Here is a 25070-nt window from a genome sequence, read left to right on the forward strand (position 1 = left end):
TGCGGGGATTACCTACCTTATCCCTAAGAAGGACACGGTGCAGGACCCCGCAGACACAAGACCGATCACTTGCTTACCAACCCTCTACAAATTCATCACGTCCATTATTAGTGGAAGGATCAATGCGCACCTCGAGACCAACAACATTCTGTCCGAGGAGCAGAAGGGCTGCCGAGTTGGGTCAAGGGGTTGCAAAGAGCAACTTATTATCGACTCGGTAGTTGTAGGACAAGCAACTAGAGGCCAAAGAAACCTCTTCAGTTGCTATATCGATTATGCCAAGGCTTTTGATAGCGTTCCGCATACCTGGCTAATCGACATCCTACATCTGGATCGCATTGATCTGAAACTAATAAAGTTTTTGGCGACAGTCATGGAAGGGTGGCATACCACCTTATCAGTCCGTACATCTGAGGGTGCTAATACCTCAGAGCCCATCCGTATACGGAGGGGCATCTTCCAGGGGGATTCATTGAGTCCTCTTTGGTTTTATATGGCACTGAACCCCCTTTCATGGCTACTGAATGATACTAGAGGGCATGGTTTTGCAATAAAATATGGCCTACGTGCTAAGTGCGAACTGACACACTTGATGTACCTAGATGACATCAAGCTGTATGCTGGTACTGACAACCATCTTAGAAGTCTGTTGAGAATAATAGACATGTTCAGCCGTGATATTCGGATGGAGTTTGGATTAGACAAATGTCGAATCCAAGCCATCCGCAAAGGTCATCACGAGCCGCATGCCGGACATAGCATTGGTGACCTCCACACCGAAGCTATGACCGAGACAGACTTCTACACCTAGGAATTCTGCAAGGAATCCATGCTCGAGTTGGTGATCTGAAGGAAGCTCTGCTGTTCGAATTCCTGCGACGTGTAAAGCTGGTGCTGAAATCGCATCTCTCGGGGAAGAATAAAATAAGCGCGTTGAATGTATTCGCTATCCCTTCACTGGCTTATGCATTCGGAATATTGCCGTGGACGAAGACCGACCTGGAAAACGTCCAGCGGCGGATAAGGACAACTATGTCCAAATTCCGAATGCATCACCCAAAGTCTGCCGTGGAGCGGATGAACCTGCCTCGTGACATCGGAGGTAGGGGCGTGGTTGACGTGGCGGCACAACATCATCGCCAAGTCGACTCGCTGCGCGCTTATTTTTACAGCAAAGAGCAGGCGAGTCCCTTGCATGCGGCTGTCTGTAAGGCAGACTGTGGACTGACTCCACTTAACTTGAAGGATCGATCTTTCAATCCTCTGAGTGGGGTGAAGTCGGACCAAGAGCGGATCGAGGAATGGAAGTCGAAGGCAATGCACGGTAAACACGTGAATTGTCTTTGGCAGCCATTTGTCGATTTGCATCTGTCGAACAGATGGCTGTGTGCTGGGGAGCTCTTTGCTGAGACGGAGGGGTTCATGTGTACCATTCAGGATGGCGTGGTCGCCACCCGAGCTTATAAAAAGCTCATCATGAAAGAACGGGTGGAGAACGACCAGTGCAGAATGTGTGGTTCGGCGTTAGAGACGTTGGACCATCTCATTTCTGGCTGTACTGTTATGGCACCGGTGCAGTACATCACCAGGCATAATGCTGTATGTAAGGTTATCCATCAAAACCTTGCATACAAGCATGGGCTGATCACGGGGACATGTCCGGTTTACCGATACGAGCCGCAAGCAGTACTTGATAGTTCTGCTTACAGCATGTATTGGGGCCGGCAAGTTCTGACTGATCGCCATACCGCACACAACAAGCCTGACGTACTGTTAGTTGACAAGACAGGTCGCTCCGCGTATATTATTGATGTTGCTATCCCCCATAATAGCAACATTGAACGGAAATACGTGGAGAAGAAGGTGAACTATGAGCCATTGGCTCGGGAAATCAAAGAAATTTGGCGTCTCGAGCGGGTGGTTGTAGTTCCCATAATATTGTCAGCTACAGGTATTGTACCTAAATCCCTCACGGCTTCCCTTGATGTCCTGGGACTTTCGCACAGTCTGGTTCAAACCATGCAGAAGTACACCATTCTGCATACGTGCTCGATGTTGCGGGGAGTACTGGACGGATTCTCCCACTGACCTACCACCGGCCACCACCACCAGTGCCCCTTTAGTTTTTAAGTAGGTATGATCGTCCGAGCCTAAATGCTTGGCACTTAGTGCTAGTATTAGGTAAAATCCGGCATCTGCCGAGATTGTGATAACTCGGAAATAATAATCGTTGGCGCAACAATCCATATTGGATCAGGGCCTTGAAGTGTGTTAGAGCACTTCATTCGAGACCGTAACGGTACACTAGGAGGCAATGTGGTCAGCATTGCGCTCGCCCCAGATTATTACCCTGATTTGACTCAGGTACTCATTCACAGCTGAGTCGACTGGTATCCGACGTCAAATCACGATACAAATCCCACTGCCACCAATGAGATTTGAACCGCGACCTTCCGTATGACAGCCTTGTGCTCTAACCACTCAGCTATCCGGACACGGAGATTACATCCTTGAAATAATGAAACTTCCTCCACATCACAATGCCAGTTCGGATTTAGTTTTGTTTGGACCATAATACGGCCACAGTAGAAAGTATGTGAACGGTAAACACCCCGCCCCTTCATCAGTCGAGCTTTTCTTAACCAGATGATCAAATGACCAGCTGTAGGGGCTTACTCAAGTGGTACGTGGATCTAATCAATGTCACTTGCTACTGTCAAAGTTATACCCACGAGCGACAATCTGCCCCTGAAGAAAAAAAAACATTTGGAAAACAACACCGCCTTCTCGGGATTCTCCCCTGCCGTGAACCCACTATTCGGCATTACATCACGAAGTTTACTTTAGCTAGGTCTCCTTTCTTCTACGCACGACGGACGTGATCTCTTCCTCTTTTCACAGCTTACCCCGGATAATTTCGATTGTGAAGTTGATTGCATTTCAATCCTCCACGCAAAGTTTTTCAACAAATGCATTTAATGTAGAGTTTTTCCTTATTTTAGCGAACCGTAGGCGCTGGAAAAATACCTGCGCTGAGTCCCCGAGAACCGATTGGGGGGCTATTCCGATCGCTCTCCATGCTGCCGACGGAGGCTTATATATCTCAGAAAAGCCAAGGAAATAAGGAAGCTGTCGCTTGTGCGGAGGGAGTCCGTACTTTCCGCGCATGGAAGCAATCCTGTGAATGAGAATCGAGAGGTAGATGGACTGCGCATCTCATTAAAGACCTGCGCCCGTGGTTCAATCGATAGCAAAATGTGGTTGACTATTACCTAACCCAGCTGCCCAGCGGACCTGAATACTTTCAATCTTATCTGCACTGAATCGGAAAATGCAAAGTCGTGGTGGATGATATCTGACACACCTATTTGTTCTGCAGAAGGTGGGAGCACCATCATCATCTCCTTTCTATGGAATAACGTTTTGTGCCACCGGACATCATAATTGACACCATGCTGCAGAATGAGGATATGTGGAGCCGAATGCCATGTTATACCCAAGGCGTTCGTAAGGCGAAAAAGAGTTAGATGTATAGGAGAGATGCCAGGGTAACTGAGGTTCTCTGAATCCACAAGGTTTTGCTCTTATACTGAATTGGCCTGGCCTGAGGTAATGTGTTAAACGGTTCCTGGTCTGATGCCTAGACACTCAGCGGGTGCTTTAGCTGGTAATCTGTTTTAGACAGGTGTCCGAAGCTTTGTGCGTAAATGCATTTAACTTCCCTACCTAAATCTGCCATCAAATGATTGGGAGTGAAGATAGACGCGAAGCTCAGTTGCAATATGTTTGCGTCAAAGTCGAACGTGAGAGGGCTACGGTATACTTCCAAGTTGGTTATCGGGTGCTGAGCTTATTCTCTCTCAATGCAGCCCCAGTTTTGGGAAAAGGCATTGCAGGCCACATTTCACGCTAATAAACTCAGTGTAGCCTACAGAAGAACAGCCTTAAGAGTGTGCTCTGCCTTCAGGACTGTCTGAAATGATGCTTCATTCGTCATCTCCGGAATAATGCGGATTAACATCTTGGCAGATTGGATGACGTCAGGTGCATCTATCTCTACCATAGACAAAGAACGCCGAAAAGGAGAGATCTAACAGTAGATGAGAAGAGCGTTGGCGACGCTCGAGAAAGGGTCAGTGGACACTCAGGATCATCTATGATATCAAGGAGTAGTTAGAGAGATGGCACGGTTAGATTAATTATAACCTTGCCCACTTATTTATTTATTTAATTAACGGACAACAAAGAGACAAAATTCCAATTAATTATTGTCCTCAGGAGGAGGAGAAAGCAAAAACTTATCCTACGTTTAAAACTACTTAAAGTAGGGAAGTTAAAAGGGCCAAGCTGTTTTGCATTATAATTTCGGCAAAGCCTGGGAATGGGGGAATGAAAGTAGACTTCGAGCTTTGCGAAGAGTACGTTGAAAATGTCTGCACAGAGTATGTTATAAGACGCAAGACGGCAGGTGATCTCGTCAGCGGCGGAGCAGTCCATCAGACCAGAGGAAAGTTTAAAGAATGTGCATAGATCCAGATAGGATCTACGCTGTTGTAGGAAGGGAAGGTTCAGAAAGCGGTGGCGGGAGGGGTAATCCACACGAGGGAAGCTTTTCTTAAAGAAGAGAGAACTGGTGAATTTACGTTGCACATTTTCAAGGGCATGACAGTCACTGTTACGGGAGGGTGACCAGATCACGGAGTAATGCTCGAGGGTATTCCTCACGAGGGAATTGAAGAGGGCTAAGGAGGGTTGTATGGAGTCAAAATCAGAGAAGGAGCGAAGAATAAAGGGTGAAAATTTTGCTGCTCGATTAATGACATCGAGGCAATGGGTGTCAAAGCGGAGTTTATTGTCGAAAGTTACTCCGAGGTCTTAAGTGGAATTTAAGCAGGATAAAGAATGTCCGTTATGTAAGTAGGAGAAGGAAGTGAATGAGGATTTTAGGGAATAGCACATAGAGTGACACTTTCTGTCGTTTAGCGCTAAACCATTAGTCGAGCACCAACGAACCAGAGTGTCCAGGTTAGACTGAAGGGAAACACAGTTCATAAGCGACGATATAACGGAAAAGAGCTTAAGGTTGTCCGCATAGAGCAAACAGGGACAAGTAAGGAGGGGAGGAAGGTCGTTAAAAAAAAATAAAAATAACAAAGGACTCAGAATAGACCTCTGTGGGACGCTAGAAGAGGGGGAGAAGGAGCGGGAAGTACAGTACGGGAAGTACAGTATAAATGGTATGCACTTCTTGCCGTGAATTTAGACATTTGGTAAAGTCAAGCAGGTTGGAGGCAGTGGACCTACGTTTAACGAAGCCGTGTGCCGTGTGACAACCAGTCGCTGACATATCTTTCTAGAATTTTGGAGCAGGAGGAGAGGAGAGAGATGGGATGGTAATTCTCGGCAAGCGAACGATCGCCACTTTTGTGCATGGGGATAATGAGAGCCTCTTTCTACAAGCTGGAAAAATGATTCCCTTCCAGGCTTTTGTTGAAAATAAGAGATAGGGGAAGGGAGATGGACTTACCAGTTTTGAGCAAAAAGAGGTTTGAAGGCCTTCGTAGCCAGGTCCGACATTGGCATCAAGTTTGCCAATGAGATATTTGACAAGGATAGGGGTAAGAAGGGGAATGGTAGGCGATGCAGGGCAGGCTACATCCACTATCGGGAGGGATTCGGAGGAAGGGAGGGGGGGACATAGACTGACGAAAAGTAGCGGCAGAGTAAATCATAAGATAGTTGGGGGGAGTTAGCTGAGAACCCGGAGAATTTAATGGACGGAGGGGATAACTGGGCAGGGCAGCGGGAGTTGCGAATGTGGGACTAGAAAGGTTGCAGGTTCCCGCGCTTTAGTGAGTCTTCCACGCTGGACAAATATTCGTTTCTGGACTTACGTATTAAGGATTTGATCGAGGAATGAAGGCATTTGAAAAAAAACTAAGTCAGCGACGTTTCTAGAAGACAGGAACTTCTTTCTCGCAGTCTGTTTTTGACGTAGTTTTTGTGTGTCAGTGGTGAACTAGACGGGATAAAAGCGTAAGCACTTAGGAGAGGAGGGAACGTAACAAGGAACAAGATCGGATAAAATGGTGTAGAAATTGTTGAGTGCTTGGTCACATGTAAATAGAGAGAGGAAGGGGACCCAGTTGATTGACGCCAGAGCTGAGTTCAGACCTTTGAAGTTCGCCTTACGAAAGTTGAACTTGATAGGCTTGCGAGCGACAGGAGACTGAAGTCGGGATATCTGAACATCGAACTCGAGAGCAGGATGATGGACGTCAGGGGCAACGTAAGACGGAGCATGAAGGGATTGGGAAAGATAACGTACATGAAGGTTAGAGAGGAGAAGGTCAAGAATGCGATCTAAGTTGTTGAACTTGTACAGGTTTAGATTTGCCAAACTTCCACTTTCTAAGATTTATGGAAGAGGCAAAGGACCTAGATAAGGCTCTGTGAGAGGTGTTGGTACCAGAAAATCCGGTGCGAAGAATTTTAGCATGCCGGGAGGTCTGCATCTATCAAGAGCAAACTGTGAATGATAGAGGAGTCGAGAAAAGTGCGGTTACATACGCCGCGCAGAGACTAAACGTGACGAAGCTGGAGTGAGCTGGCTCCGCTCCGTGATATAATACCTTCGACGGGACATGGAGTGAGTCAGGTGTGATTTCAATGGCTATGCTGTGTGCCAAAGCCAGTATCTTTTGAGATTACGACCCCCTCAAAAAAAAAAAAAACAGGCAGACAAACAGACATTGAATCGATTTTAATAAGGCTTTGTTTTACACAAGACCTTATTGGCTACATCCTATCATAACTCTGTTAATTTGGACAAAATGGAACTAAAAATTTAAAAAAGCTAAGTAAAACGATGTAATCAAAATAAATTATAAGAAATTAAATTTTTACGTACCTAAAAGGGTCCGAGGCTGCAAAGTCACACATCCGGTATGTATATATTCGATCAATTGCCTGAAGACATCTGGCTCAAACTCTTCGATTATCAAAGTTTGATGCTGTTGTCCAGAAGGCTGAAAGTGCAAGAGAGATCTTTAATAGTCAAACCAATAGGGAATCCATTGTTAACCGTATTATAAGTGATTCTAACAACAAGTCTACGAGGAACTTCATACCAATGACATGCTCAAATTATAATTTAATTATTCCTGTTGAAAAGGAGTTCTATGACATCACGCAACTACTTGACTTACGGTTTTGACATGTACTCAATTTGTGCCCTAAATATCACTTTCCTTTGCGTGAGCAATTATTTTGGTAAAGTAACGAGAGTGCCAATTTGGTCGCAAAGGAGGTGGTGGACATGGGGAGCATATGATAATAAATATAACTTTTTACGAAACCCTGTATTTTCGGGAAGCAATATATAAACTAGCTTTAATAAAGCTCAAGTAAAACATGCACTTTTCGAGGATGTTAGCAAATATAGTGCGAGATAGGTAAAGACCCTTGCTAATTATCGAAATTTTAATTGACAGTTTTGAGCCTCCTTTCTAAATTGCATGCCATGTCTTATGATTGTGTCCAATAAATAAAAATATATTCTAAACTAAGGTAATGGGAAAATAAAAATAAAGAAGAAGAAGAATATAAGAATAATACAGTAAGCGACACCAAAATATTCTAAGAGTTTCAATTCTGTCAAATGTGACCTAGCCACTGACTTCAAGCTGATCTACTCAGTGCAAAATACGACAATGACGTTTAGAAAATATTAGAAATCGTGAGCAAAGCGGAACAGAATACATTTGTGTTCTTGCGGTGATTTGTGCAGAATGTTTCACATTTTCGTAAAGTTTGATTCCTTTGCAATGTGTCAATTTGTTCATTTCAAACTCGACCCAAAAATGCACTTCAACAGAAACTTGCCAACTATGAAAAATGGAACAGCTTCAAAAATACTTTCAACAATATTTCAGCACTTTCCATTGACGTGGAAAGACACAATACTGATGAAAATACAAAAATCAAATTTGGAATTTCAAATAGCTTTTAAATTTTAAAATACTTCTGATCAGATATTTCGTCAATTTACCTCTGGAATTGGCGCCAATTGTTGGCTGAACCCACTCCTCTACATGAAATATGAACAAATATTGAATGAATATTCAATTTGGAGTTTAATTAAAAATTGATTTGAAAAGAAGTTTGTGGATATAAAAATGTTTTATGTACAGTTTCCAGTAGAAAATATCACAGAAGTGACGGCCAACTGGGGAGTCAAATCTGTCATACTTTCTAGGAACCTCATTATTATTGGACATTTACGGTAAAAAAAGTGAAATGAATGTGTGGCCTAGCAAACCTGAGAAAGGCAAAACTTTGTGTTGTGTTGAAGTCTATCATATTTGGAGTAAATTGTAAAAAAATTGATTGTAAAAAATTCAGTGTCTATGTACATTCTTTTGGGGGTTACCTACAAAACGAAAGGTTGGTCTGCATGATAAGATAAACAATTGATTACCTGTTGGGCTGCATTCTGTAAATTCAACAAAGGTTCTGAGGACCTCTTCAAGAAAAGACGAAGCTTATTCTCACGTGTAGACGCATCGCGTTTACGCTGAGGAGATGGTTGCTGGTACAATAACTTCGCGAAGACCCTTGAACGTGCTGCAAGCACTGCCTACAAATTGGAGAAGTTATAAATAGTTAATGGAGTATATTTATAGTGTTGAATAGCAAAAAGTCGTACCTATATTTAATTGTTATTTAAAAACTTAATGAATTCCCCTTTAGGGAAACCCCTTCGCAAGAATAACTCGTTATAATAAAAACTGCTGTTCAGAAACTTGATTCACAAATTCGGTTCAGATAGACCCACGGGCAACAACCTTGCAAACGGAATACGGTCTATTCTATTGGAACCTAAAATGGGCTATCCTTGTACAGATCAGCGACAATAGTATACCTATCACAACGGGTAGTAAAATCATCATCATCATCGGCGCAACAACCGGTATCCGATATAGGTCTACCTTAATAAGGAACTCCAGACACCTTACTTTTGCGCCGAGGTCTACCAATTCGATATGCCTAAAAGCTGTATGACATCCTGACCTACGCTATCGCTCCATCTTAGGCAGGGACTGCGTCTCGGGTAGTAAAATACAAATTAAATATCGTCGCAGTTTAGGAAACGAAACTCTTCAGTAGTGACATTTTGGATGTCAAATCGCAACATTTAAGAGTTGGGCATTTTCGGGAAGTTTCGAGCCCGATTTTTACATAATGGACAACTGAAATTGGGGTCCCAAGTTATGGCTTTTATACCCATCGAGGAACACTAAATTTTGCAAGGTCTGGTTTATCAATGCTCATGCTTCAAAGGAAAAAAGACAAAGAAATGGTATACCGCCTCCAAGAACGGCTTTACGGCTCGCTGGGCCAACATGATATTAAAATATTGCTTGGGGGTTTAAAGGTTAAGTCGGTAATTACCAATACATCGGGAGGCAAGGGTCGACTACAGCCTTCATGGAGAGAGTGCTGATTGATTTTGCATCCAGCGATATCCCCTCCTAGTTCTTTAGCAGAATTTTCTTTGGCACGTAAACACTCTACTCCTACAGTTGATTCCCTATCTATACCTAGAAGCAGATACTACTAAACCAAGTACCCGAGATCGACAAAATTCAGCAGGAATTCCTTGAAGGTGGGGGCGGATATGCGGTGAATTATATCCACATGCTGATCCTTTAAATATGTAAAAAGAGAAACTATCGGAAGATTGGTGGGAAAGTGTCATTTTTTCTGTCGTCAATATCGGCCAATATTTTAGATTTGATTTTAGCCATAGACGATCTAGAATAGATAAACTATAAACGGTGAAACAATTTTCAGAAAAATGCTAGTGTTAACATCCGTCAAATATTTGTATACTTCACACAGACTGCTAGTTAGATTTTAAGAATATACTCAAAGCTTTCCCTGCTTGCCGTAAAAAACAACTAAACGGGGATAGAAATCTGTGGGATAGCATCCTGCAATTTTCAAAACTTTTCTGCTACCGAAACGTCAACAACGTCTCGTTTTCTGACAGACTTCTTACTGCAAGATTCCGATCTAGGTAAGGATCACCACAATTGTGCATTGCTATGCACCAACGTAAACTTCTGATATAGAGGAAAAAATTGCTCTCTACGAGCTGTTACACACAGATCAGGAGAGGCTTCCTAAAAGTAACATCACGATCGTGATAGGCAACCTGAATGGCAAAGTAGGTTCTAACAACATCTTGCTCGGGCATGTGATGGTGAAGCACGGTCTAGGCGACCGTAGTGGTATTGGTGGTGATTTTGTAGATTTTTGTAAATTCCATGGCCTGGTCATTGATGGTGCATTATTCGAGCACAGAGCTCGCTATAAAGTCAATTGGGTTTCAATCAACCGACACCGTACGAGCATTCAAATTGATCACTTTGCAATTGGCAGTAGATTTAATGATTTTCTCTTGGGTGTGTATGACTGGACAGGAGCAAACATCAGCCCGAAAGGGATCACCATCTGATGGTAGCCTACTTTTTTTTTGCTTACGTGTTGCGCTCGCAACTCGGGGGTGGGAGAGCTGCGACCCCTTAGGTTCACCATCGACTGTTTGTATGATCCAGTTGTCGCTCGACGGTGGGAGAACTATCTCGTTGATCGGACGACAGATACACTGAGTAACTCACCGAGAATGTCGATGAACATGGGGCAGCCATCAAAAATGCTCTTTTCTCGAGTCATATACAGGTTGCCGACTACATCCTGAAGTGACGTCATAAGACCTGGCAGACTGCAGAATCATGGTAGCGGACCGATGAATCGAAAGGAATGAAGGCTATATTGACCGCTGTCAGTGATAAAAGCCATAATGCGCTCAAACTTCAATATCGAGCGAAATGCCGAGATGATCAACGCTGTGTGAACCTTGGCAAAGTCGAATTCGTTACTGCGCTGGTCAGATAACCGGGACATGCCGGAGAATGAAAGAATTTCAGAAGTATATACAGCATCACCGGAAAACTTGCATCTGGTCGCAAATCTTTCGATGTTTCAGTGTAAGGCGTTAATGGTCGACTCCTCATGCACGATGACGAACAACTGAAGAGGTAGAAGGAATAGTTCACCAAGGTTCTTAACCATATCACATCAGCTGAAGTTCCACCTCTTCTGGATGCGATGGCCGGTTACCGCAACATGTGGATGCGGACTATTCCCCCAAACAGAAATCATCCCAGTCATTAATGCACTCAAAAGTAAGGGCATTCCAGAGATACTAGTAGTTATTATCAGAGCGGCATATAATGGCGACAAATGTCATGGCTGCACTGAGGTAAAATTTCGGAGGATTTTGAGGTCCAAGGTGGAGTCCGCCAAGGTTGCATCTGTCACCGATATTATTCCTTCCTGCCTTGTCTGAAGGACGTGGAAGAATTCAATGGACTATGGCATCTTTCCTCAAACAACTTCGATTATGGTGATGATAACTGTTTGCTCTCTCACCGGGGCATGGACGTATCAACAGCACTAGATCCGCTTTCGCCGCCTCGTCTAAAATTTGGAAATGCACTTATCTCAACACCAATATCAAGTTGAGATGGGTCTGTGCTACTGTTCTTTTTGTGTTTCTATAGCATATGGAAAGTGAACTCCAATTTTACTTAAAAGCTCCAAACCTTCGTCAAGACCTCTCTCCATTGTATCGTCAGAGTGCGCTGGCTTGACACTATCTTAAACGAAGAATTTGGTCTGCTCACAGGCCTGGCACTGGTGCGCGCTATGATCAGAAGGCGGAAGTGGCAGTGAAGGGGGGTGGAGGGCTATGCCATGCAGTGCAATCCACTCTGACCGAAGAGTGGGTCGCCCCTGTGGCCCAGGACTGTAGAAGAAGAGTGCATGCATTTCAGCAAATCGTGTGGGGAGTTCAAGGGGAATTTCAGGAGCACTTTGAGAATCATTATAATCAATGGCGCAACAAACGGTATACGGTATAGACCTGCCTTAATAAGGAACTCCAGACACCCCGGTTTTCCGCGAGATCCACCAATTCAATATCCCTAAGAGCTGCCTGACGTCCTGGCCTACGGCATCGTTCCATCTCAGGCAGGGTCTGCCTCGTCTTCTTTTCCTACCATCGATACTGCCCTTATAGAGTTCCCGGGCTGGATCATCCTGATCCATATGGATTAAGTAATTTTATCCACAACCTGACGGTCGTTGTATCGCTCATAGATTTCGTCATTATGTAGGCTATGGAGTTGTCCATCTTCAAGTAGGGGACCGAAAATTCCTCCGCGGATTCTTCTCTCGAGCGCGGCCAAGAGTTCGCATTTTTTCTTCCCAGGAACCCAAGCTTCCAAGTACATAAGGACTGACAGTAAGAGCTTTGACCCTATGGTGATATGTTTCGAGTGAAATACTTTTTGTAAGTTGAAATAGACTCTGTTGGCAGCCAAAAACCGTGCACAGATTTCATTATCGTAGCTGTTATCGGTTGTGATTTTCGAACCTAGATAGGAGAAATTATCAACGGTCTCAAAGCTGTAGTCTCATATCTTTATTCTTCACATTTGACCAGTCCGGTTCCATGTTGTTGGTTGGTTGGAGAATAGCCAGTTTAACATCGGTGTACTGTCTGCCTGTCCGTGTCTCACACACAATTTACTAACTGGTGGTTCTCCCTATCCATATGAAATACGATGAGGATATTTGAACTATGAATCCCCAATCAAACAGTAAATCACGGCATGTTACTGGGCGCTGTGGAGTTTTAAATGAAAGGTATCGATTGGAATTTCACAATTCTGAAATTTACATCAAAGGTAGAGGTGTGGGGGTTGAAAAATATACCCTTAGATCACTTCGCATTGACCTTCGTTGATGTGTAATTATACATCTTTGAACTTATTTGTGGAGGGTTTCTCCATACAATGTTGTACCAATGAGATTTTGTTCCTATTTTCAACTTTGCTATCAAACTTGTGGCCAGTTTAGAAAAGCCTCCCCATTTTTTCGAAAGTTGAAATCATACCTACCCCCCATATCTCAAAGTTCTGTAAGGATATTGGAAGCCTTAGGGGTTGTCAGCCATCTTTAACAGGTTGTTTAAGGTACGGGGAGTGGCGTCCCAGAGGTGCTCGAGCAAATTGTTGCGTGAGTTCCGGGCTAATCGTAAGTGAAATCTTAGCGAACTGAGTTAGGGGCTTTGCCCGAGGGTACACCTGTTCCTGACTGTTGCGGCTAGCTTGTTCACGATGCCCTGGAAAAAACTTCAATGGGGAAAAAAGTTTACACGAATGAGGAAACAGCGGAAATAGAAAAAAGTTGACTGTATTCGTATGCAGCACAAAAATGCGTCGCCCGTCGCAGTGTTCAGCGAAGGAGGTATCAAGGGCGGAAATAACCGACGAGACAATGCGATATGGAAATAGAGAAGATGGCTCGCAAAGTGATGGGGCACTCGCGATGGAAATGGCAACCTAGGCAGTACCAGGTAGAGCTATTGTTCCAGAAAGAGGTAGAATGGAAACTACTAAAACTGACTATATGGCATCAAATATAAGCGGATTTGAAGCCCAGTGGTCTGTAACGTTTCTCCAGAAAATTCTCCGTAACGGCGTGAAAAACGGTCTGATGGAGCTGGCGGAATTTCTAGATTGAATTTCGCGCTACAAGCGGCAAAGTGGATCGCAGATAGTCTGTTGAAGAGTAAACCCGCGAAAAACGATAGCAGGAAGGGCCTTCTGAAGAAGACTTCACCTACGCTCAAAAGAGGGAAAAGAAGAAAGCGTGTCGTCAGAAAAATTTTTGCTTAAAATTAAGGCGGATATGAAAAGTCATGCACCAAGAAAAGGTGGGGAGACGAGGGAGGAGTCGAGCGCCAGCTCTGCTGCGGAAGTCCTCGGCGAAATCCCTTGTAGGATCAAGCCCAAATATAGCGGATCAGAAGTATCTTTCATTCAAAATGGCGTCATCGTCGCATAAGGCCTAATGACAACAGATAATTTACGCTCTGTGAAGCAAGGGGCGACTAGGGAAGAAAGCTTTGGTTTCTAGTCTAGAATCCATGTGCTATCTAGAAATTCCAGATATTAGCTGCCTCATGGAAAAGAACGAAGTAAGAGAGGCCATCAAGCGCAAATGTCCGCAGGTAACTAATGCCCGAATTGGTATCAGTTCCGTGAACTTCCGAGGCCAAACACTCGCTTTGGGGGAAGTTTCTCAACAGCACGAAAATCAGAATGGTTGGGTAAAATGTAGGATATGAATGCGGGCCGCCCCCACCCAATTGTAGCATATGTTAGATTACGGGCAAACGTCTGCAACCTGCCGATGATAGGAGGGCAACATGCCGCAGGATCGTGGCGCGTCTGATGACAGCGATGTGAATACTGCGGGCTCAGGGTGGTGCCCAGTCTTCAAAGCAAAACTGGAAAGAGCTAAGATGTGGTTAACATGATCCGCATTCTTTAGATCAATATGCCCCAGAGTGTAACCGCACATTAGTTGCTAGCGCAGTTCGCTGCGAAGATCAAAGCTGATCTAGTGCTCATCAGCGAATAGTACTGAAATAAGGACCCAGCCTCCTGGCACCCCAACATATCAGGTACCGCCGCTATCTGGGCTCGTACCTACCATAAGGTACATGCCTAACGCCGAAGGGACGGCTTTTTCTCGATTCGGTACTTTGGGGGTACCGTTTTTCAGTGTCTATCTGACGCCAAATGAGACTATGGCAGACTTTCGAAGCAGGCTTCATGCTCTGGAGGATGCTACCTTGGGCACAGAGCGGCGGATTTTTGTCGGGAATGACTTCAATGCTAGAGGGGGCTAGAGGGCACTCCTGGCGGTGGTGGCGCTGAAGCTGACACTGTCGTAAATTCAGTTAGGAACCTGATAACGAAGGCGTGGGGAGTTCCTATGCTCAGAAGAGCATCGAGGCGTGACAAGCCTTCTATGTATTGGTGGACGGCGGAGGTTGCAGAGCTCCAGAAGAAGTGTCCCAAACTCGTTAAACGTTTAAATGACTGAGAGGAGACTTATATCACAATGGCGGAGTACAGATGAGTCAACCTGGTTGATGAAATGAATGGGAACCCATAGGGATTCAGTTGCAAACTAATAACCTGAAAAATCGGGGCTCTACGGAAATCCTGTTCACTTAAGGTCGAGCAAGTGGACTGAATTGTACGGGTACTATTCCTTAGGCATCCCGGACGAGGTGAGACAGCAATGTCGAGAGGGCCGAAGAATACCCACATTACTTTAGAAGTTGAAAAAGGCAGTCCTCTCCGCTCAGTATGGTGGACACAGCGGGTCAGCTGCATGAGAACCTCATCAAACCAAGACTGGCTGACGCACCACGTGTTGCAGGAGACTACTCATGAACACAATATGGTTTTAGAGCGGGTGAAATCCACAATTAATGCCATTGAGGACCCAAGCAGTGAAAATGACTGCGGCGTATCGTTGTGGCGCGGCAGGATCTGCAGCATTCGAAATTTATTTCGGATGTTGCGGATGCGGACGGGTAGATGGCGCGGAACTCTCCACTCACTCATTTTCGGAACGCACCAGGGTAGTGGAGAATTAGCGGTGGAAAAATGCCGTTGGTTGGGACAGTAAGGACCGCATGGAAATAAGCCGGTCTCTTCTGTTCCCAACCGCGGCGGCGTAAACATCACATTAAATTAAGTTAAATTTTTGTGTTCATTTTTGAATAGACTGTAGATTCTGATTCCTCTTCTCCGTTTTCTTCTTTTCAAAGAGAAAGGCCCAATAAAACAAAATATATCTCTACGATAAATTCCGAAGATTCAATCAACCGATGAAGTTGTGATCAAAACAGAACATAGTCACCACTGTCGAGGAGTGGTGCTCCTTGTGACCCTAGACGTAAGAAACGTCTTCCTTTCTGTTAGGTGGTGCCATATGCTTTAGGGGCTGGAAAATCATTTCCATACTCCAGGTTATCTATTGCGGATATTGAGGGACTATTTAAGGGACCGTGCCCTATTCTATGTATTTGCCGGCTGATATGCAATTCCGGAGGTCCTTCATGCAGTGGGCGTCGCTTGCTAATGAGTACGGTTCAGTCCATTCTTATTTACGGTTCCGAAGTAAGAACTGACTCCCTTAGTGAGGAAATCTACCGTAACCGCCCAGCGGAAGTACAAAGACGAGGGGCTTTATGAGTTGCGTCCGCCTATCGTGCCGTCTCAGAGCCACCAGTAATGATGACAGCATTAGTCATTCCGATAGCTCTCTATGCTTCCGAGCGGAGGTTTATATATCTCAGAAAAGGCGACAGAAATAAGGAATCGCCGCTTATGAAGAAAAATTCGTGCCCTCTACCCATGGCAGCAATCTCGTTACAATCAAGGCGTTCTTAAGGCAAAAAAAGGAAGACGGATAGGAGAGATCCCAGAGATTGTGAGGCCCCCTCAGTCTACGGGATTTTGCTCCTATACTGAAAAGGTCTAGTCTGAGCTAATGTGTCAAACGTTGCCAGGTTAGAGTCTTAGACGCTGCAGTTAGGTGCAGTTAGGTATTCAAAAAAGACCTCTATGTTGGAAAGCATGGGTGAAATAATCATTGCCATATTTGGCTAGTGCTTTCGGAATTAAATATAGTAGCCCACGGCGCTTTCCTAACAAATATTTCAATACGATTGCTGCCATAATGGGAGACAAGCCATGTACCATTTTAAGTTAGAACATTCATCGATCATTTGTACATAGTACGTGCTGTGTCCTTTATGATATTACGAATAGTGTGGTTGTCTGCTGTGGATGCCCTATCCTCCACAAAGCTGATAGTGGATATGAACTTGACTTTTGCCTGAAAGGGAGAGATTACTAGAACAAGCGCTCTAAATAGTCGAAGGCCATTTTATCGGATGAGTGGAAAGAAAAGCAAATCAGACTTGGTCCAACATTGAAGTGCAAATTTTAATTTTTGTATCTTCCTTGTATGCGCAAGTCCCTGAAGTTTTACAACCAAATGAAAATAGAGATGAGCGAGATGGATTTACAATGCAAGTAAAAACTAACCTTGACGGCGCAAACTGGTTCACGTGTATCACCAACTAGGAAAGTAACATCACATAGCTCTGGCATAGACGCCAGAAACTTCATATCCTCTGCAAGCCCCGATTTGTTCTCAAAGGTAGATAAATCAGGTTCGGCTTCCGCCAAACCTGAATAAGTTAGCACCTCCGGCATTTGATCTTCTAAAAATTGATGGATTTAGAGCGTTAATTAATGTATTTTTAACAATTTTTATCGAAACTAGTAAAAATAAATTAATATTTATTAAATTCGTTTATGCATGTGTAAAAGATTGATAAAGTGCACAAAATAGGAATACAAAGGGTGTTAGTAGTTATCTTCATTCGGAACTTCAAAATGTTTCCTAATTAATTATTGTTTAAAAAACTGAGCAAGCCTTTAAATGGAGTATTTATGGAAAAAATATTTAGTTAAGTGGTTGAAAGCTCTTGCAATCAATTAATCTACTTCAAAACAAACAAATTCTTACACCAACTACCTGAGTACGCGTTGTACATGGCTACCTCTGCCATAGCTAGCGAATGGGTTCTATTGTAATTATCCTTACGTCTCCCTCAGAAGAATCGTCATCGTCTCCACTCGACTAGCACGACTCCATGCCTGCTGGATCCACTTATCACAAAATCTCATTAGCACTCATTGAGCACAACACGCCCAATTTCAAAAACAAATCAATCAAATGAGAATTAACTCTTCCCAACTGAACAGAAAACGGGATTTCCACCCATGTGGAAACTCGTTGCGTTGTTATCCTTAGAGAAACGCCAACCCAACAAGCTTCCAAGCGAAAAATCAATACAGTGTCCTGCCCCCAGATTATCGCTCCCCCCGCGTGTATACATACCTGTTGCAATGGTTGCGAATGATTCTCCCGTGCTTGGATCAAATCGAGTCCTTTTCAGAAATTATGTAGAAAAAAATTTGATGCCGAAAAAGGACAAATAAAATCGAAAACGGAAAATATTGGAGTTAAATACAAGGAAAAATTTCGTAAAGTCACATATTCACATCAGGCCCAGGCTCATTACTTGCAGGGATCATTCTGGAACACGGACGAGACAGTATTCAAAAATTTTTGGATAAAAGGAATGCACACACACGCACAAAACACTTATGAAATAACCTCCCAATAAAATCTTGAAAAACTTGAATTTAGTTGCAAAAGGATTGGCTAAGAACAAAACTGGATTCAAAAAAACTTCACAACTGGCGTGGAGGGCGTAGTTAAAGAAAATCGGAACAAAGGAAAATCTTTCGATTGCAGAAACTTTGCAGGCACTTGGAGGTAATCTCGTCAGGATTTTCTTGAATTGCTTTACTTTTGCTTCCCAGAAACTGCCGAAAACGAAGGGCAACTGCTAAAACTCGTTGATGGTCGGTGAATTAAAGAAATTTAGCAAACTTGAAACTAGACTTTTTGCTGTGAAAAACTATTGAAAAATTTGTAAAGCAAATGACAAAAACTTTAGCTTTATTGCAATGGAGGCGCGATTGCAACTGGCAAAGAGGATCTGCTCCTATCTCTGGATATGAAGGACAAGGGAATTCAGGTTGCGCATGTTCACCAATAAAGGATTCGATCGATATCGAATGACGGAAACCTGGTGACGCCATTTTCGGTACTGGAGCGGGGAATGGTAAATGTCAAGAGGGAATGAGCCTGAATTGGTTTCAAATCCGATTATTTCCTTTATTTTTCCACTTTCCTTCGAGGGCATTACCTAAGGATTATATCAATGAAACTTCAATGAGTTCATTAACCTTGTGGTCCTCTCATAATATTCATATATTTCGAACAACAGGTGTCACCCACGTGGTGCTCAAGGTAAGGAAGTTTCACCATGGGGATGTGAACAGGATGTAAAATCGAGTATTGGAATGAAAACAAAAAAATTCACCACGCATTCCCAGACACGCTGATTGACATGTAGTTATAAGTTGGTAAATATATAGGAAATTCTGTTCACAATGGTTGCACCTGAACAATTTGCAGTTGACCTTTATGGGGTGGAACTCGGTTTGAGTACGTACGGAATAGCAAGGTGGAGATCTCTGATTAGTGTTTCAAGGTGAAAGCGTAGGAAGTCTTAATATTCTCAATATTGCTGTTTCGTTAGCTAAAGGACTCGCGTTGCTGAACTCATTAATAAGGTCTTATGGATCATAAATTCGTTACTTGTCTGTCTGCCTATCATAGGCACTAGTAGAGCAGGCTGCAACGGAAATTGGAAAATGCTCCAGAATCCATTGGTTGAAACCATTTTATGGTAAAATATCTGGGAAAGAACAAAAAGAGGGGTGTAAACTATCTCGATGATAGGATGGGATGTAAAGTACGGGAAACAAGGTAACAAATGAGAACTTTAAATAAGCACTTCCTGGAGCCGCTCTCATAGACGACTAAATTGTTTAAAATATCGATACCCCTGAGCAATACCGGTGGAAATTAATAGTGTTCACCCAATTTGACGTATCAGCACAAAATCATATCAACAAAATATGGGGGGGGACAATAACCGAGTACGAGTAAGATGATTTCATTCTGAAAATGAAATATACCTCAAAGTGGTCTGCCAATGCAGTGGCCAATTCGTACAAGTCCTCATTATCCTCTGGAACCAAGAGCGACATTGCAGATGAATTTTACCTAATATAAGCACTAAGTGCCAAGCATTTAGGCTGAGACGATCCTACCTACTTAAAAACTAAAGAGGCGCTGGTGGTAGTGGCCGGTGATAGGTCACTGGGAGAAGTGACGAGGACTCCCCGCAACATCGAGCAAGTATGCAGACTGACATATTTCTGTATGGTTTCAATCAGACTGTGCGAGAGTCCCAAGACATCAAGCGAAGCCGTGAGGGATTTAGGTACAATACCTGTAGCTGATAATATTATGGGAACTACAACCACCCATCCGACATGCCAATTTCTTTGATTTCCCGAGCTAGTGGCTCATAGTTGACCTTTTTCTCCACATATTTCTGTTCGTTGTTGCTATTATGGGGGATAGCAACAACGAGAATCCTGGGGGTTTTACGTGAGTACCTGTCTCGTGGACTTAATCCCATGGTCTTCTTAAGACACGGATTGATTTTCTGACCACAATCAGAGCACCGCTGCAGTAAGCTACGACGGTATAGACTGGCTATACCGAATGCATGGCTCAGCATTCATACTAGTGTATGCAAGACCTACCAAAATCCCTACCGAACTAAGGAGTAGGGCACCCGTGTCGAAACACAACACCACGACGAGATCCGAAGGTCTCTGTTCGCTTGAACACAACCACAACCCCCATAATGCTCCCACTAGAGGGCCAACCGCAAACAACCGAGCTGAACACACATACAACAGGAATTCTTCTGAAGTATGTGAGTCCACGGGCTATCCCGCTTCCAATGATACCCTGCTAAGTTTTCGTGACTATTGCCACTTCAGATGAGTTCCCGTGCAGACTCGGGTTTGATCGCCCTAATTAGGCCTTTGGAGCAATACAGCGTCTCCAGGTGCCGCCACTATGGGGTCCTCTTCGGCCACTTGGTTTTGGTTCGGCAGACAAGGTTGCAGCCCCGTCTTCCTCCCCGCTACCTTTAAGCACCGGGGGATAGCAACATCAATAATATACGCGGAGCGACCCGTCTTGTCAACCAGCTGACGTACTGCTGTGTCGCGTGAAATATGGCGATCACTCAGAACTTGCCGGTCCCACAACATGCTGTAAGCAGAACTATCAAGTACGGCTTCCGGCTTATATCGGTAAACCGGTAACGTTTCCGTGATCAGCCCATGCTTGTATGCAAGGTTGTGATGGATCACCTTACATACAGCAACGTCTCTAATGCCGAACCACACATTCCGGATTGGTCGTTCTCCATCCGGTCTTTAATGATGAGCTTTTTATAAGCTCGGGTGGCGAACACGCCATCCTGAATGGCACACATGAATCCTTCCGTCTCAGCAAAGAGCTCCCGAACACACAGCCATCTGTTCAACAAATGAAAATCGACAAATGGCTGCCAAAGGTAATTTACGTATTTACCGTGCATTGCTTTTGACTTCCATTCATTGATCCGTTCTTCGTCAGAGAATTGAAAGATCGATCTTTCAAGTTAAGTAGAGTCAGAGGGGCTCGTCTGCTCTTTACTGTAGAAATAAGCGCGTCACGAGGCAGGTTCCTCTGCTCCACGACGGAGTTTGGATGATGCATTCGGAATTTGGACATAGTTGTCCGCATCCGCCGCTGGACGTTTTTCAGATCGGTCTGCGCCCACGGCAACATTACGAATGCATAAGCCAGTGAAGAAGTAGCGAATTCATTCAATGCGCTCATCTTATTTTTCCCCGAGAGATGTGATTTCAGCACCAGCTTCACGCATCGCAGGAATTCGGACAGCAGAGCATCCTTCAGATCATCAACTCGAGTATGGGTTCCTTGCAGAATTCGTAGGTACTTGTAGAAGTTTCTCTCGGTCATAGCTTTGATGTGGAGGTCACCAATGCTATGTCCCGTATGCGGTCCGTGATGACCTTCGCGGATGGCTTAGATTCGACACTTGTCTAATCCAAAATCCATCCGAATATCACGGCTGAACATGTCTATTATTCGCAACAGACTTCTAAGGGGCCATCAGTACCGGCATACAACTTGATGTCATCTAACTGCATCTAATGTGTCAGTTCGCAGTTATCACGTAGGCCATATTTAATTGCAAAATCATGCCTCCTAGAATCATTCAGCAGCCATCAAAGGGGGTTCAGTGTCATGCAAAAAGGGACTCAACGAATCCCCCTGGAAGATGCCTATCCGTATATGGTTAGGCTCTGAGGTATTGGCACTCTCAGATGAAGGCACTGATAAGGTGTTGTGCCACCCTTTCATGACTGTTGCTAAAAACTTTATTAGTTTGTGATCAATGCGATACAGATGTAGGACATCGATTAGCCAGGTATGTGGGGCGCTTTCGAAAGCCTTGTTATAATCGATGTAGCCACTAAAGAGGTTTCTTTGGCCTCTAGTTGCTTGTCCTACAAATACCGAGCCGATATGGAGTTGCTTTTTGCAACCCATTGAAGCGACTCGACAGCCTTGCTGCTTCTCGTACAGAATGTTGTCTTGAGGCGCGCATTGACCCTTCCGCTAGTGATGGACGTTATGAATTTTTAGAGGGTTAGTAAGCAAGTAATCGGTCTTGTGTCCTGCAGTTCGGTAGGGTGGAAATTCCTCGGGCCGATTCATGACATGATTTATGCTGTGTGCCAACCGACCATGTATACTGGTGCACTTTTTGTACCAGAGGTTCTGCGCCCGATACAGCCTCCAGTTCTTCGAAATGTTTATGGCTCGTCGAACTTCCTCTGAATTCATGTTAGGCGTAGTGGCATGGCGGGTGCCTTCGGCGGTGATCCACTCAGCATGCTCAGCATGTTGGGCAGCATGTTCGCTTCCGTTATCGTAAACTGCCCGTTCTGGACGCTCCGTTGGGATTCGTTGAGAAACCTGGAAAAGTTCCACTGGTTCCTCGCATATGTTGCACTCTAGGCACGTCTGGAGCGACTTTCGCCATACCGTCATAACGAACTGCATACGGCAGTAAATTTCTGCTTTAGTGGGCCCAGAATTTCAACTACGGGTGTCTCACTGGGGATGGCATAGTTTCTGTAAACCTTCTGCACTATATTTCTCACCCGTCTACTAGCATTGCCAGTGTTTATCTGAATCAATCTAGCAATGTCCTGCCTTAGTGAGTCCCGCCGACGTTCCAGATGAATTTTCCATGGTGGATCTCTTCGGTCACTCAAATCGATAACTTCTTCTGTCCGTGCAATCTGACAGCCGCAACTGTACCACAATACACAAGTGATGGTAGTTACAGCAGCGATATAGAGTAGAGATTTAATTTTATCATTGATTTGAGATAAAACTCTTCGAGTTGTTGAAGGTGCATGGCGCCTGGGAATACCTGGTCTATGCAAAGGATCCATTTCTGGAAATTCTATGCACGTTTTTTGGAATTCGTCGAACCTCAGTGGAGATTTTAGCCAGACGTGGTGTTATTGATGTCGGCGCCATGATCACCAGTTTCCGCGGTGTCCAAAGGTCGAACAGGTTCCCCAATGGCGGTCACACAGTGACGTGCGCGAATTGCATTTCATCCGCTGCCTACGGGAACCTGTTGAAGTGGTCGCCACAGATTGTGGTGAAAAAGCTACAGCAGGCGAAGCAGCGCTCCTGGTCGTCATGGTGTATAGACGTCGAACCGCCCCACGGCCAGCGGTTTCGATGTTGTCCTAGTCACCAAGTCAGATGACTCCCGCTGGTTATCCGTACTGGACCTTAAAATTCTCCTTCTCCTGATTTTGGGTGGGGTATTTTATCCCTGAGAACCTGCGGTTGTGTACATACATTCAGACTGAAGCTATCCATTCCTCCTCCTTTCACCACCGGGCTTGGAACCGGCTACGGCGGAGGTTTTTGTTTTTTTTTTTACTCCTTACTTTTTTACTTCGCCGTAGCCGGTCCTAAGCCGAGAATTCGTGATGGGCGCTGGCATTGCAGCCAAGGAGAAGTTGTAGCGTCTTCCCCTCCCAGAACTGCACCAGTCTAACGACTAGGTTCGGTCGGATCAGCATGTCGTCTCCCAGGAAGTAACCCGATGCCACGACCTTCTCCTCCCGGCTTCCACTGAAATTCATATTCGACTCAGCTGTGAATGAGTATCTGAGTCAAATCAGGGTAATAATCTCGGGCGAGCGCAATGCTGACCACATTGTCTCCTACAGTGTACTGTAGTGTACCCTTACCTAACACGTGCTCTAACACACTTCAAAGTCCTGATCCAATATGAATTGTTGCGCAAACAATTATTATTATCTTGCTTAGCTGATTTCCAGAATATCCAATTAGTATCGTATATATTAGAAAAAAACGTGCACTCTGGGCGTTGTCGGTATCCATACCAAAACCTACACCTTTTGTATGTATTAAATCCAAAGGGGGTTACAGGATATCCCCCTTTTACCAAGGCGTAAATAATTTTTAGTTGTAGTTACTTGTGGGTCGCGAACTGGGGCAACCGATTGACCCCTTCTTGGTAAGTGGACGAGTTACTCTCAAACTGCCAAAAGTTGGTGAAGAAAGGCTTTCCTACATCAAAGTAATCAAAGTGCTTAACTGAGCCTTCCCAGCTTTTGGAAAAGATATTTTTTGAGTGGTCTTAGAAGCCGCAGCCATCTGATTTTAAATAATAAGAGCCGTTTTCTGCAGCAGGATGAGGGTACACGGCAGGCTCCAAATAGGTGGATCGTCTTTTCAATAGTTTCGTTTGACGAATTACGGAAGATCTGGTTCAATTGCGTGATTCTGATAATTTGACCATCGGTGGCAGGAGTACCAGATTTTTTATCTTTAGTGGTGCGAAGAGGCGGATAAAGTTACATTGCTGGTCAAAACTCTTAGTTGCTGGGTTGACTATTTTTGATCATCTTCCATCAGCGGCAAGCCCATGTAGTGGATAAGGACATACTCATTGGTGTGTAAATATGAATTGTTATATTTTCTTTCCAGACTGTTCATGGACAGGTTTTTACCCACCTCAGGTATGCGTACCAAAATGGCTATGGAAAAGATACCCAGAATACAAAACCCAAAGAGAAAAAGGGAGAAAGAGGAATCTTACGATGCAAGGGCTCGAAACCTCGGTCCACACAGTGGTGGATAACTTGCTTCCTATGCCATTCATTGTGCAAATGTGCACAAGGAGGTGTTCAAGCAAGGGGTCGAGCACCACGGCTTTCCAACGAATAGAGATCCACACTCGCAGAAATGAGTATCAGTTGCTCGCGTAGCATTTTTACCACTCGTGGAGCATTTGCATACTTCGAGTTGAAACGCCCATTTCCGCCGACATTCGTTTCTGCTTGTGGAGAGGATTGCGGAGAACACGCTCACGCAAAACATGCACGACATTGGGGCAACGTACGGAGCGCGAGCGCCCCTTCCGCGGC

The 25070-nt window shown here is 44.4% G+C and overlaps 1 protein-coding gene across 16 annotated transcripts in view; it reads right to left on the reverse strand.

The window, feature by feature from the left end:
* Positions 1 to 18584, reverse strand: part of LOC119653641 (serine-enriched protein-like) — a 23294-nt gene extending 4710 nt beyond the window's left edge. For 2 of the 16 annotated variants that reach the window (XM_038058440.1, XM_038058452.1), the window contains exons 1-5: positions 17545 to 18584; positions 17049 to 17227; positions 8480 to 8638; positions 8051 to 8089; positions 6911 to 7028 (exon numbers count right to left, since the gene is read on the reverse strand). In XM_038058440.1, coding sequence (XP_037914368.1) covers positions 6911 to 7028; positions 8051 to 8089; positions 8480 to 8638; positions 17049 to 17227; positions 17545 to 17578 — 529 coding nt within the window. In that variant the 5' untranslated portion in view covers positions 17579 to 18584. Of the gene's footprint in view, positions 1 to 6910; positions 7029 to 8050; positions 8090 to 8479; positions 8639 to 17048; positions 17228 to 17535 lie in introns of all 16 variants that reach the window. The other 14 variants (XM_038058453.1, XM_038058449.1, XM_038058447.1 and 11 more) reach the window with 13 other exon arrangements.
* Between the last annotated feature and the right edge of the window lie 6486 nt (positions 18585 to 25070).

This window comes from Hermetia illucens, chromosome 4, assembly GCF_905115235.1.
Source record: "Hermetia illucens chromosome 4, iHerIll2.2.curated.20191125, whole genome shotgun sequence".
Taxonomy (NCBI): Eukaryota; Metazoa; Arthropoda; class Insecta; order Diptera; family Stratiomyidae; genus Hermetia; species Hermetia illucens.